Source organism: Pseudophryne corroboree, chromosome 9 (assembly GCF_028390025.1).
Source record: "Pseudophryne corroboree isolate aPseCor3 chromosome 9, aPseCor3.hap2, whole genome shotgun sequence".
In the NCBI taxonomy this organism is placed as follows: domain Eukaryota; kingdom Metazoa; phylum Chordata; class Amphibia; order Anura; family Myobatrachidae; genus Pseudophryne; species Pseudophryne corroboree.
The window spans coordinates 255,055,205-255,067,916 of record NC_086452.1 but is presented as its reverse complement, the minus strand read 5'-3'; the positions used below and the strand labels follow the sequence as shown (position 1 = coordinate 255,067,916).

Sequence of the window (12,712 nt, the reverse complement as noted above, 5' to 3'; positions counted from 1 at the left end):
AAAGGTCTGTAGAAATGTTCATCAAAGGTCTGTAGAAATGTTCATCAAAATCTTCTTCCGAGTGGATGTCTTTTTACCTTGGAGAAAAACAAAGGAGAAACCGATGAAAGAAACGAACCGTGGAATCACGTCTTATCACAACATTGTCTCAATTGATGGATCATAAATTAAACCAGTTGTTGTAACAATGCCCTCGCTCCTCAAACTCATTACTCTGGTACTGCGCTTGCACTGCATTAAAATCCGAACACATCTAAATATCAAACCGATCATTATGACAACTCCCAGGATACAAAGGAGAAATTTCCCTACATTCACGATAACATTTTGAGCCCATTCTCCTAAACCTGAGAACCAATTGCGTGGGTTCAACCATGAAACCCAGCCAGTCAGTTCATTACTCACAGCAGTAAGGGTAAGGTTGTGTCTCCTTCGGAACTCCCATTTCAATTGCAAGATATCGTCCATCTTTTGATCTGTGATCTCGGTTGGGTCATCAGTGCTATTTGTGATATATGTACGTGCTGTACTAGCAACCATACTGAGTTGCTAGGGTGACACAATACCCGCCTGTCACCGCTGTGATGTAATTGAGAACCATCCTGTGCTGGATCAGTTCCGTTTTGTAAGCTTGCAATTCCCTCCCAGTATACCTGAAAGTGTCATCATACATTTCGGTGATATTGTCTATCAGGTTCGCTAGCGCAATAATATACCTAAAATTTATAATTCTTCTGGCGGTACGGGTTATATCTAGCGCGAGTAGGAATTGAATCCCGGTGGATTCGTGGATCAAATCAGAGGCTGCGTGCTCTGTCCTATCTATAAGGGGTCTCTTAACAATGTGTTCGTAGTGAGTGCGAGTGTAAGAAGCTTGAGCATTGCGGTGAACGTCTTTCATCTTATCATGGGTAATGGTCATTACTTCTGGCAACACTCTTCCAATGTAACACAATCCCTCTGAGTTTGGGGCAAGCCACTTATACGCCTTCCTCCCACATATGAAATATGCATCATCGGGGAGAACATATGGGACAGAATATGACATCACCATATTGCAAACCTTCCAGGTGAAAAATCCTATCCCTAGCTCTCTCATCTGTTCAGTACACGTATCAGGCTGTATGATATGAGCACAGTATCCTGGTGATACTTCTCCAACCCGCGTGGTCCTACTTCCTAGAGTATACCTGTACCGAAAATATCTCCCACCGTCGGCTATTTGGCGTATAAGTTCTGAGTCTACAGGCATTCTATCGGCCCTGTGTGAAAATGCCATGGTTTGGTTATTCCACGTCACTTCCCAATTTCCCGGCTTTCGGGGATTGGAAATGTTAAAACATATTAAGGACCTATCCACATGATATTGGTGGAGCTTCAAACTAGGAGGCCTAGAAATATTACATTTCTTGTCCACCGGTCTCCCACCCCTTAATTCAAGTACCTCATCTCTTGTTAAAGGGTATGGTACTTGTCCTGACTTGCTCTGACCTTGAGGTACTTGTGAGCACACCCAGCATTCCGTTTGGTTTAAAACCTTACCCACTAATGAGTGATAGTCACTCAATGGATGACGGTCCATGTTGATATTAAGGCTGGACTGACATCTCTGGATGCACCCGTCCTCAACTATGTTTTCACAATTCCTACAGATACAATTCTCCTCAGCTAGCAATCCTTCACAGTGTCTCCTAGTGTCATGACTACCAGATCGTTTTCTGATACTCGCCTTTGCTCAGTGACTGTGTTGCTCTTGGAATTCTACTAATCCGTCCTTGTCATCAGAACCCATTCCAGATCCTTTCTCGACCTCTCTGGTACTCTCACCGAAATAGACTGTTCTGGTCAACAACAGGGTCAACCGGAAAACCCGGAACGCAGTCTCTTGGGGTAAGTCTATCTTGCAGGAGGAGAAAGAAAGAGTGGTAATGGGAGGTAAAGAAAATAATAGAAGGGAAAGAAAACTGGTACGATAACCTCCTCTAGTCTTGTTGTTCTCCTTGCTCAGATGTCGTCTCAACAGTGCTGCCTCTCAGTCTTCCCGAAACGGACACTCCAGTGATACGATGTTCTTTCCGAATCAGCGACTTTTCTGTAGGGAGCATAAATCTTGCATTACCATTTGTTTAACTGTTGCGTGACATACCATCCGTAGAACATGAAAAAAACAAAAAGAGAGAGAATAATAGAAAAGAGAAAAATTGTCAGATTTCCGTTCACCTTCAGGCTGTCACACCAACATGTCTATCGGTATCTCTGCACAGTCTCCCCCACCAGTATTTCCACTCTCCACCCTCTGTGCATGGCCAGGCACAATGATGCTGGTAAGATATACTGGGGTTGGGCAGACATCTGAAAAGACCAAGTAGACATATGACGTTTGAGCTGTAGTTCTGCTAGTGAACGTCAGAGATGAAGAGGAAACATTTAAAGATAAATCACAGCGTTTACCTGGCCGCCCCTGTATCTACTAGATATGATCTACCAACTATACTTCACTGGCTGCAGACTACAGGTGCGGCCCAAAATTTTTCCTATATGATCCCTGATTCCAATTACGTGTGTCATAACTTTGCTCGTGTTCTTGTCTAGGGGGTCTGACTTTGTGTGCTGTTACAGTTGCTGACATAATGCCCTTCCCTTTTACAAAGATAACAAACTCTTGGCTTCCTCCATGTGCCAGGGGCCTGGGGTTTTTGTCGAGTTGATGCCTCTTCCAGTGCTTGGATGCTCATCACCATCATCCGCTCTCCCTGTGCTTCCCTGGTTCTTTGGATATTACGGTCATGCTTGATAGAGGACTCTCTTAATGCAGCCACCGAGATACCTCTCCAGTTAGGTTGAGTGGTTTGTACCCTGGTTTTCAACGTTTCTTTTAAACCTTCCATTAATACGGACACAGCTACCTCTCTATGATATACACTATCCTTAATGTCTTCGATCCCAGTATATCTAGCCATTTCCTGCAGTGCTCGATGGAAATAGTCAGAAGCAGTTTCACCTTCTTTTTGTCTAATGGAGAAAATTTTATTCCACTTGACAACAGTTGGGAAATATATTCCTAATTGCAGATTGATTTGTCGTACATTCTCCTGAGTGTATTCCTCAGTGAGAGGTACCTCTGCGTCTAATTTACAATCAGTGATGAATTTTGCAGGGTCAATGTTGGAGGGTAGACATACTCGTAGAACTGTTCGCCAATCTTTGTTTGTGGGTTCGGTGGCATCACCTAATTCTTTAATAAACTTCTGGCATGCAACTAGATCTTTCCTGGGATCGGGAAATTCTGACATAATTGTCCTCAATTCTGCCCGGGACCAGGGACAGTGCATAGCAATGTCCTTGACGGGAGTGACTCCCTGAGCGTCAGTCCTCTCATTGGGGACTGCGATCACCCTGACAGGATTTAGTTCAATTACACCATCTTGTGTTGACTCTACAATGTGAGGTGCAATTGTCTGTGCATAATGTACAATACCGTACTTACCTGTGGACACGACCTCACCTGACCCTCCGTTAGGGGGCTTTACTACTGCTCTTACCAATTGGGCCGTGCCCACCTGGGTGTTTTGTATGGTGGCTGCTAGAGAAAGTGCCGACATCGTGCTGGGCTCACTTTCTTGCTTGTAATCCTGAGGGGAGTTTAAAATGGGGTGCAACTTGCACGGGTTAGAATTTATACATTTATCAGTTTTACTCTTATCGTCATTAATACATTTATTAAGTGCACTATTATCGTCCTATACCAGTATGCCATTCTCTGTAGCCATCATCTCTCCTGTAGTGTACGGTGGTTGTGCAGTTGCGATCAGTTTTCTGCTAGGGTTAGAACCAGCTGTGTAAGCTAGTTCCCTCTGCATATCACTTTCTTGTTGCCATAAATGTAAAAGGTTTGTGTGTCTGATCCACTGTTTTTGGGATTTTATCAGACAGATCCTAAGCCTTAGATTATGCAATACCTCTGAGTCAAAACTACCTATCCCAGGAAATGGTGCTTTATCCCCCAGAGTCATTTGTGTCCATTCATCACAAAAGGTCTCAGTGTGGGGACCATACTTCCCCCACATTACTAACCGAGCTGACCCCCGGGGTCTGAACTCTGCAGTCTGAACCCTGACTGCTGAACGTCCCTGTGTTGTGCACTTGGCTTCTATTGTGGACCTTTTTAACACAGAAAAACTTCCTAAAATGCACCAACCACAGTAGTCTACGGTGGAAATCCTTAAAGCTCTTCCACTGAACTTCTTCTACTCCGAGTACCCCGGATCCGCCTTCTTTAGCAGACACGTGTAGCCGTTGCAGGCCCTACCTCTAGAGATTTTCCTGAGAGACCAGCGAAAATTCCCTAAACCTTTACTTTACACAAATCACGCTTGCATGTGCTTCCTACAACACGTATGATAACAAGATTTACGCACAAATATGCAAAACCTCGTATCACGTTGCGTCACGTGTTGCCCATACAACCGCGCGGTCCAATCGTACCGCTTATAGACACTTGCTATCTATAAGTTGTAGGATCACTGGAGTCTCCCTACTGTGCTCCAAAACAGCTGGAGCGTAATACCACGAAAACTTCTATCACACTCCGTCGCACGTGTACACCTGGACCGTGCTCACCACGTTTTCACTTAGACCGTGCTTCACCGAGCCCACTAAGATCACCAAGACCACCAAGCGGGGTTCAATACACTCATACCTTTTTCAGCCCACACTATCATTCTATAGTTTTCTGATCAGAAAAATCCTTTCCTGTTAACTGATAGCTTTCCCCAGAGGTAATACAGAAAAAAAGGTTTTTAAACTAAATATTGGATACTGATCAATTTGTGCTATTATCGCGTGGCTACCGTCTCGCCAAAACTGAAACAATGCTATTGTGTGATTTGTATTTAGTGGGCGTATCTGTACGCACGTTGCGTAAAATACGCCACGTGTGTAGGCCTTTGCGTTGCGTACGCAGTCTCGCACGCTGTCCGAGACACGTGTACAAAGGCGGATACGTCCGCAGCAATACAAATAACACGCTTCTATAAATGTAAACGATGTTCAACTATAATCGCTTACCAACACCACACAGTATCTCCTGTATAAACCTTTATAACTAGGCCAGGCTGCGTGTGTGTTTTACATGTACTCCCTTAAATATTACTCTATACTTTTAACTAAATAGCAACAAATTTCTCAACACGGGTCAAAATGCATCTAATAATCAATGCTAATGGCAACAAGCGAATAGATATACAGGATATGCAATTAAATACAGGTGTGTGCGTGTGTTACGTGTTTTGCGTGCGCAGTTGGCACCAAACAGAAATTTAACAGATTTTAAAAAATCATAGCTTTACGTTCTTACCTTTCGGATCCCACCAGCATCCCTACAAACCATGCGGAGCAGACGCTTATCTAATCAGCATCAATGTATCCCCGACCACAAAAAGGGTAACAGGGGATACTACCTTCCCGCCCTTTGCTGATAGATAAAAGTCTGCCTTGTCCTGCTAGGCTGCGGATATGAGGAGGACCGGACGATGCCCCCAATTGATAATGTTAAATATTACCTTAAAACATAAAGCAATATACTATTACCGTGGAGCCGCTATGGCCGCTAGACTTATTAGACACTCTACGGACTAAGTACGCTATTTGCGCACTGAGTACCGTATGGGTACGCACGTAGCGTAGCAGACGCTAAGCCGTGGGCGCGACGCACGAGCGGCACGTACGCTCACGGATTCACGCTTCGTACCAAGCACGCTATTGGCGTACTGAGTACCGTACTGCTACGCTATTAGCGTAGCAGACGCTGCGCCGTGGGCGTGAGACACGAGCGGCACGGACGCTCACAGAATGATATACAGTAAACCTTGTTAACAAAACAATGTATGGATGTGCTTATACTCTAAACCTTAGTAGTCAAATACTGCAATGATGTAACGCCTAAAAACCTTAATAATGCTTATGCTGTTATAGCGATTAAGACGCTAAGAAAGCCCTTTGCAGGAAAGTGAAAACACATCACCGGGTTTTGCTAAACCACAGGGCTCCAACACTGCCGTGGATTATTCAGAGAAAAAGGGGTAAACAGATACAAGTTATACACTACAAGCTAACAAGGAAATCTAACAGAATAACAGAGAATAATGATGGCTACAGAGAATATACATACGTGGGGAATCATTCGCAAGCGCAACCTGGATCCAGTCCTCAGCTATTCAGGTAGAAAGCCTTCAGAGTCTTGTGTCCGGCCAGGCAACAGTGGTCTTTATATACACAACATACATTCGCAATACAATGGTCCCTGTAATCTCATTGTTCATTGGACACAGGGATGTGTCTCTACATTACAGCAAAGGTCATAGGTGGATTTGAACAGGTGGGCTGTGTCTTTCCCCAACTGCTCTTGTGGGTGGTATCCTCTGGATTCCCGCCGCATGTGTAATTTACAGCAAATACAGTTAATGTTCATAATCTACTTCTGTACATAACTATACGCAGGAGCGAGCGATCCTTTCCTAACTAACACCGGAATGTTACCCTTAAAATACCCTACAGCTGGATACTAGACACCACCTTTCAACCTTTATCTGACCCTTCCTATCATGCAAAGAGGAATCTCTCTGTCCAGGAACTGTTTAAACTAATCATACTCGCTGACATGGTCTAGGGGAATAATATCTACAAAATGCACTATTTGGGTTAAATATGCTACGTTCGAGTCGCACGCTACACGCTCACAAACTCCGCCGTAAATGCACATCATGCGCACGAGTCGCTGGAGTGTCTCTTACGCAACTTGCGGGTATGTGTACGCACGGGGGACCAGGTGCACGAGCAGCGTGCATGTGCATGAGGGGTTAGTACAAGGGATATGTATAATGATATTTATCGACTATGACAACATTGTTTCCCAGGGTTACAAGCTGGAATTCGAAGAGGTGCCTCCTCGCCGGTTTTTCAAATCTGCCCTACCGGCTTCTTCCCCAGAGAGGGAGATAGTTTTAAATGCAATTCAAAAATTGTGTCTTCAACAAGTGGTGGTCAAAGTTCCCCTGCATCAGCAGGGGATGGGCTATTACTCAACCCTGTTTGTGGTCCCGAAACCGGACGGTTCGGTCAGACCCATTCTGAATTTAAAATCCTTAAACCTATACTTAAAAAGGTTCAAGTTCAAGATGGAATCGCTCAGAGCGGTCATCGCCAGCCTGGAGGGGGGGGGGATTTATATGGTGTCCCTGGACATAAACGATGCTTACCTTCATGTCCCCATATATCCTCCTCATCAGGCGTTCCTGAAATTTGCTGTACAGGATTGTCATTACCAATTTCAGACGTTGCCGTTTGGGCTTTACACGGCCCGAGGGTTTTCACCAAGGTAATGGCAGAAATGATGGTGCTCCTGCGCAAGCAGGGAGTCACAATTATCCCGTACTTGGACGATCTCCTAATAAAAGCGAGATCAAGAGAGCAGTTGCTGAACAGTGTATCACTCTCTCTGAGGGTGTTGCAGCAGCACGGCTGGATTCTCAATCTCCAAAAGTCACAGTTGGTTCCAACGACCCGTTTGCCTTTCTTAGGCATGATTCTGGATACGGAGCAGAAAAGGGTTTTTCTCCCGAGGGAAAAGATCCAGGAACTCCAGAACATGGTCAGATACCTGTTGAAGCCGAAAAGGGTGTCTGTGCATCAATGCACTCGAGCTCTGGGGAAGATGGTGGCGTCTTACGAGGCCATTCCATTCGGCAGGTTCCATGCGAGGACTTTTCAGTGGGACCTTCTGGACAAGTGGTCCAGGTCACATCTACATATTCATCAGATGATCAGCCTGTCCCCAAGGGCCAGGGTATCTATCCTGTTGTGGCTGCAGAGTGCTCACCTTCTAGAGGATCGCAGTTTCGGCATTCAGGACTGGGTTCTGGTAAACATGGACGCGAGCCTCTGAGGATGGGGAGCAGTCACACACAGTGAAGAAACTTCCAAGGTCTGTGATCAAGCCAGGAGGCTTGTCTACACATCAACATACTGGAATTAAGGGCCATATACAACGGCCTTTGTCAAGCTGAGAATTTGCTTCGCGACCTACCGGTTCTGATTCAGTCAAACAACATCACCGCAGTGGCTCATGTAAACCGCCAAGGCGGAACAAAGAGCAGAGTGGCAATGGCAGAAGCCTCCAGGATTCTTCGCTGGGCGGAAAGTTATGTAAGTGCTCTGACAGCAGTCTTCATTCCGGGAGTGGACAACTGGGAAGCAGACTTCCTCAGCAGATACGATCTACATCCAGGAGAGTGGGGACTTCATCAGGAAGTCTTTGCAGAGATTACAAGTCAGTGGGGACTGCCTCAAATAGACATGATGGCGTCACGCCTCAACAAGAAGCTTCCGAGGTATTGCGCCAGGTCAAGGGACCCTCGGGCGGTAGCCGTGTACGCCCTGGTGACACCGTGGGTGTTCCAGTCGGTCTATGTGTTCCCTCCTCTTCCTCTCATCTCAAAGATATTGAGAATCATAAGACGAAGAGGAGTACAGACAATTCTCATTGTTCCAGATTTGCCTCGAAGGGCCTGGTATCCAGATCTGCAGGAAATGCTCACAGAAGATCCGTGGCCTCTTCCTCTCGGAGAGGACCAGTTGCAACAGGGGCCCTGTCTATTCTAAGACTTACTGCGGCTGCGTTTGACGGCTTGGCGGTTGAATGCCGGATCTTAGCTAAAAAAGGGCATTGCGGATGAGGTCATTCCTACTCTGATAAAGGCTAGGAAGGAGGTGACGGCAAAACATTATCACTGTATATGGAGTAAGTATGTGTCTTGGTGTTAGTCCAAGAATGCTCCTCCGGAAGAATTCCATCTGGGCCGTTTTCTTCACTTCCTACAGACTGGAGTGAATTTGAGCCTAAAATTAGGCTCCATTAAAGTTCAGATTTCAGCCCTATCCATTTTCTTTCAGAAGGAATTTGCTTCTCTCCCAGAAGTCCAGACTTTTGTGAAGGGAGTGCTGCATATACAGCCTCCTTTTGTGCCTCCAGTGGCACCATGGGACCTTAACGTGGTGTTGCGGTTGAGGGGAGCATACTAGCTCACAAGGTCCTTTCCAGAAAGGTAATTGCTACCATGGTTCAGGCCAGGAAACCTGGGACGTCAAAACACTAGCAACATATCTGGAAAAGATATGTCTCTTCGTGCGAGGACCGCACAAACCCTCCTTCCGCGTTCAACTTGGGACGTTTCCTATAGGTTGGTGTGGACAAGGGCTTATGTCTGGGTTCCATTAAGGTCCAGATTTCAGCTCTCCATCTTTTTCGAGAGGATATTGGCAGTGTTGCCAGAAGTTTAGACCTTTTTTGCAAGGGGTGCTTCATACAACCTCCTTTTGTGCCGGCACCCTGGGATTTGAATGTTGTGTTGGAGTTTCTACAGTCCTCCTGGTTTGAACCACTGCTGACAGTAGAAGACTAGTACCTCACGTGTAAGATGGTGATGTTATTGGCCCTGGCTTCTGCTAGGAGTCTCTCAGAATTGGGTGCCTTATTGTGTAATCGTCTTTTATGAGGACAGAGTGGAGCTCAGGACTAGGCAGCAGTTCCTGCCGAAGGTTGTTTCTGCGTTCCACTTGAATCAACCTATTGTGGTTCAGTCAGGTTCTGGCACCTCTGCTCTTCCGGAGACATTGGATGCGGTGCGAGCCTTGAAGATCTATATCAAGAGAGTGACTCTGATCAGAAAAGATGGATTCACAGAAAAAGGGTTGCACTGCTTCAAAGCTGTCTATTGCTCGTTGGCTTAGGCTAATTATAGAACAGGCCTATGTGTCGGCAGCCTTACCTGTTCTACAGTCTCTAAAGGCCCACTGTACAAGATTGGTGGAGTCTTCCTGGGCGGCTGCCAGTGGAGTCTCTGCCTTGCAACTATGCTGAGCTGCTACCTTGTCTGGGAAGAACACCTTTGTGCAGTTCTACAGGTTTGATACCCTGGCCAAAGAGTACACACAGTTTGGGCAGGCGGTGCTGCAGCAGTCTCCGCACGTTCCCGCCTGTCCGGAAGCTTTGGGACGTCCCCATCATACTAAGGCTCCCCAATATCCCTTATGGATGCTAGCGAAAATAGGATTTTAATTACCTACTTTTAAAAACGTTTTCTTGTAGTCCATAAGGGATATTGGGCACCCACCTCAGTGCGTTGACTTTTCTACAGGTTGTCTTTTCTATGGTTACCTGTTCAGTTGTTGCTGTTTGTTTACTAGCAGTTTCTGGTTGTATTATGTTAGTGGTGTTCTGGTGTATAAATCTCACCACTCCTTATGTTCCTTCTCTCATGTATGTCCTTTCTCCTTCGGGCACTGTTTTACCTATAACTGCCTGTGGGAGGGGGCATATAGGGGAGGAGCCAGCACACCCAGTTGAAGAAATTTAAAGTGCATCGGCTCCTTTGTACCCAGTCTATACCCCATCGTACTAAGTCTCCCCAATATCCCTTATTGGAGTACGAGAAAAGGATTTACCGGTAGGTAATTAAAATCCTATTATTCCCCAGTATCCACTATGGACTGCAACAAAAGGAATTACCGGTAGGTATTGAACTCCCTTTTTTTTTTTTTTTTTTTACTTATTTATTTGTGTTTGATTACAGCATATAATTTTTGCATGTGTTATATCTTAAGGGTTCTCTGAGTTGTAATAAATGTTTTATTTGATTACTCGCATAGATATGAAATGTTGCAAGACAATGTTGAAAGCTACCGTCGAGAAATAACCTCTCTGCAGGAAAAATCACAGAAGCTTTCTGCCACTACTCAGAAACAGGAGCAGATAATAAACACAATGACACAAGATTTGAGAGCAGCTAATGAAAAATTGGCAGTTGCAGAAGTGAGTACTTTTTATAAAATATTTGTACATAGTTAAAATCATTGCTCATTCATATTTTATACCCAAGCATTATTTAAAAGTAACCTTTTTGATCCTTTCTCCGCCCATCCTCCCAGCAGCCACGCCCACATCTACATTTTTAAGCATTTGCATACTTTGTCAGCCAATGTAATCGATTTTTAACTGTGTATTTTATGATTTTAGTTATTTTTCCCACCACGTGGACTTTGACTAATCCCTAGTCGAGCTCTCTTTTTTACATATCCACACGATGTACATATCCCTGTGGTAGGTTTAACGTCAGTTGAAATCAGGCAGAATATTGTAAATCATAATTGAGCAGGACTGCGTTCCGTAATGAACACTCGAACGTCAATCAAAAGCAATTTTTGTTTAATGTAACGGACCATGGTCACACGCACATCTAGTGCTATAAACAGGGAACGTAATTTCCCAAAGTAACTTTTACTTGGTTTTTTATTTTCTCTATCACAAAATGAATTTGATTAGTGCTATTGCTGATTCATTAATGGCCCCCAAGTACGCTGTCTTGGCGTAATCCTCGACTCCTCCCTCTCCTTCAAACCACAAATTCAGCACCTCTCACATACTTGTATTTTTCATCTCAAAAATATTGCCAGGATTAGACCCTTTTCACCCAGGATGCCACCAAAACCATTATCCACTCACGGATTATTTCCAGACTGGACTACTGCAATCTCCTCCTAACTGGCTATTACCTCTCTACACTCCAATCTATCCTCAATGCTGCAGCCCGGCTCCATCTTCCACCTCAGTTGTTCTACAAGCCCTTCACTGGCTTCCCTTCCCTTTCAGAATCCAATTCAAACTTCTCACACTCACTTACAAAGCCCTCACCCACTCCTCTCCCATTTACATCTCTGACCTGATCTCCCTTTATACTCCCACCCGTCCTCTTCGCTCTGCTAATGCCCGCCGATTCTCCTGTGTTCTGATTACTTACTTCTACTTTTAACTCTGAGAATTTTCACGTGCTGCTCCCTTACTCTGGAATTCTCTACCTCTCCACCTCTCTACAGAACTTCAAACGGGCCCTTAAGATCCAATTATTTACCAAACCCAGCCAAATCTCATCCTAATCCTCTGTTCTACGAACGGACTACCCCATTTGTGTCAACCCTGTCTGTCTGTCTGCCCCTCTCCTTTAGAATGTAAGCTCACGAGTAGGGCCCTCTTCTCTCATGTGCTTATCCTTTTTCTTATTTTAATAATTCTCAACTGCCCCAAATCCTGCAGTTTTCGGCCACCCTTATACTTATCTCAGTGTCATCTGCTGATGTAGTTATGTTTAGTTGCCCTGTACTTATCCTTTATTGTCTTCAACTGTAAGTCACTGGTTTCCTGTTTTGATTATTTGATTATGTACTCTGTAATTGAGCGCTGCGGAACCCTTGCGGCGCCATATAAATAGAGCATAATAATAATTAACTTGTTTTCAATCTGTTTGTAATAAGGTAAGGGCAGAAAACTTAAGGAGAGAAAAGGAACTTTTGAAAGTGACGGAGTCCCGACTTTCTCACGAAAGAGAGTCCTTACTTTCTGAGCGAAGGGGCCAGAATTTACTGCTCACTAACTTACAGACTATCCAGGTTAGTATATAAAGTGGACAGGACGAATCAAAAGTTTTTTTGTTTATAGGGACACAAATTTAGCATAATGTCCTGTTATTATATCCTTGATTTGGTATTGATAATCCAAGTAAGTTTTTTTTTTTTTTTTTGTTTTTTTTTTTTTTTGTATTTTATCTTATTGGATACTGTAAACCTTGGTGAATAGATTCACACTATTGAGTGTGGGCACACT

General features: G+C 44.6%; 1 protein-coding gene across 1 annotated transcript in view; it reads left to right on the top strand.

Annotated features, from left to right (window-relative positions):
• Positions 1-12,712, top strand: part of TPR (translocated promoter region, nuclear basket protein) — a 605,901-nt gene that overhangs the window by 180,165 nt on the left and 413,024 nt on the right. Inside the window, exons 18-19 of the mRNA XM_063940231.1 lie at positions 10,705-10,867; positions 12,364-12,498. Coding sequence (XP_063796301.1) covers positions 10,705-10,867; positions 12,364-12,498 — 298 coding nt within the window. The remainder of the gene's footprint in view (positions 1-10,704; positions 10,868-12,363; positions 12,499-12,712) is intronic.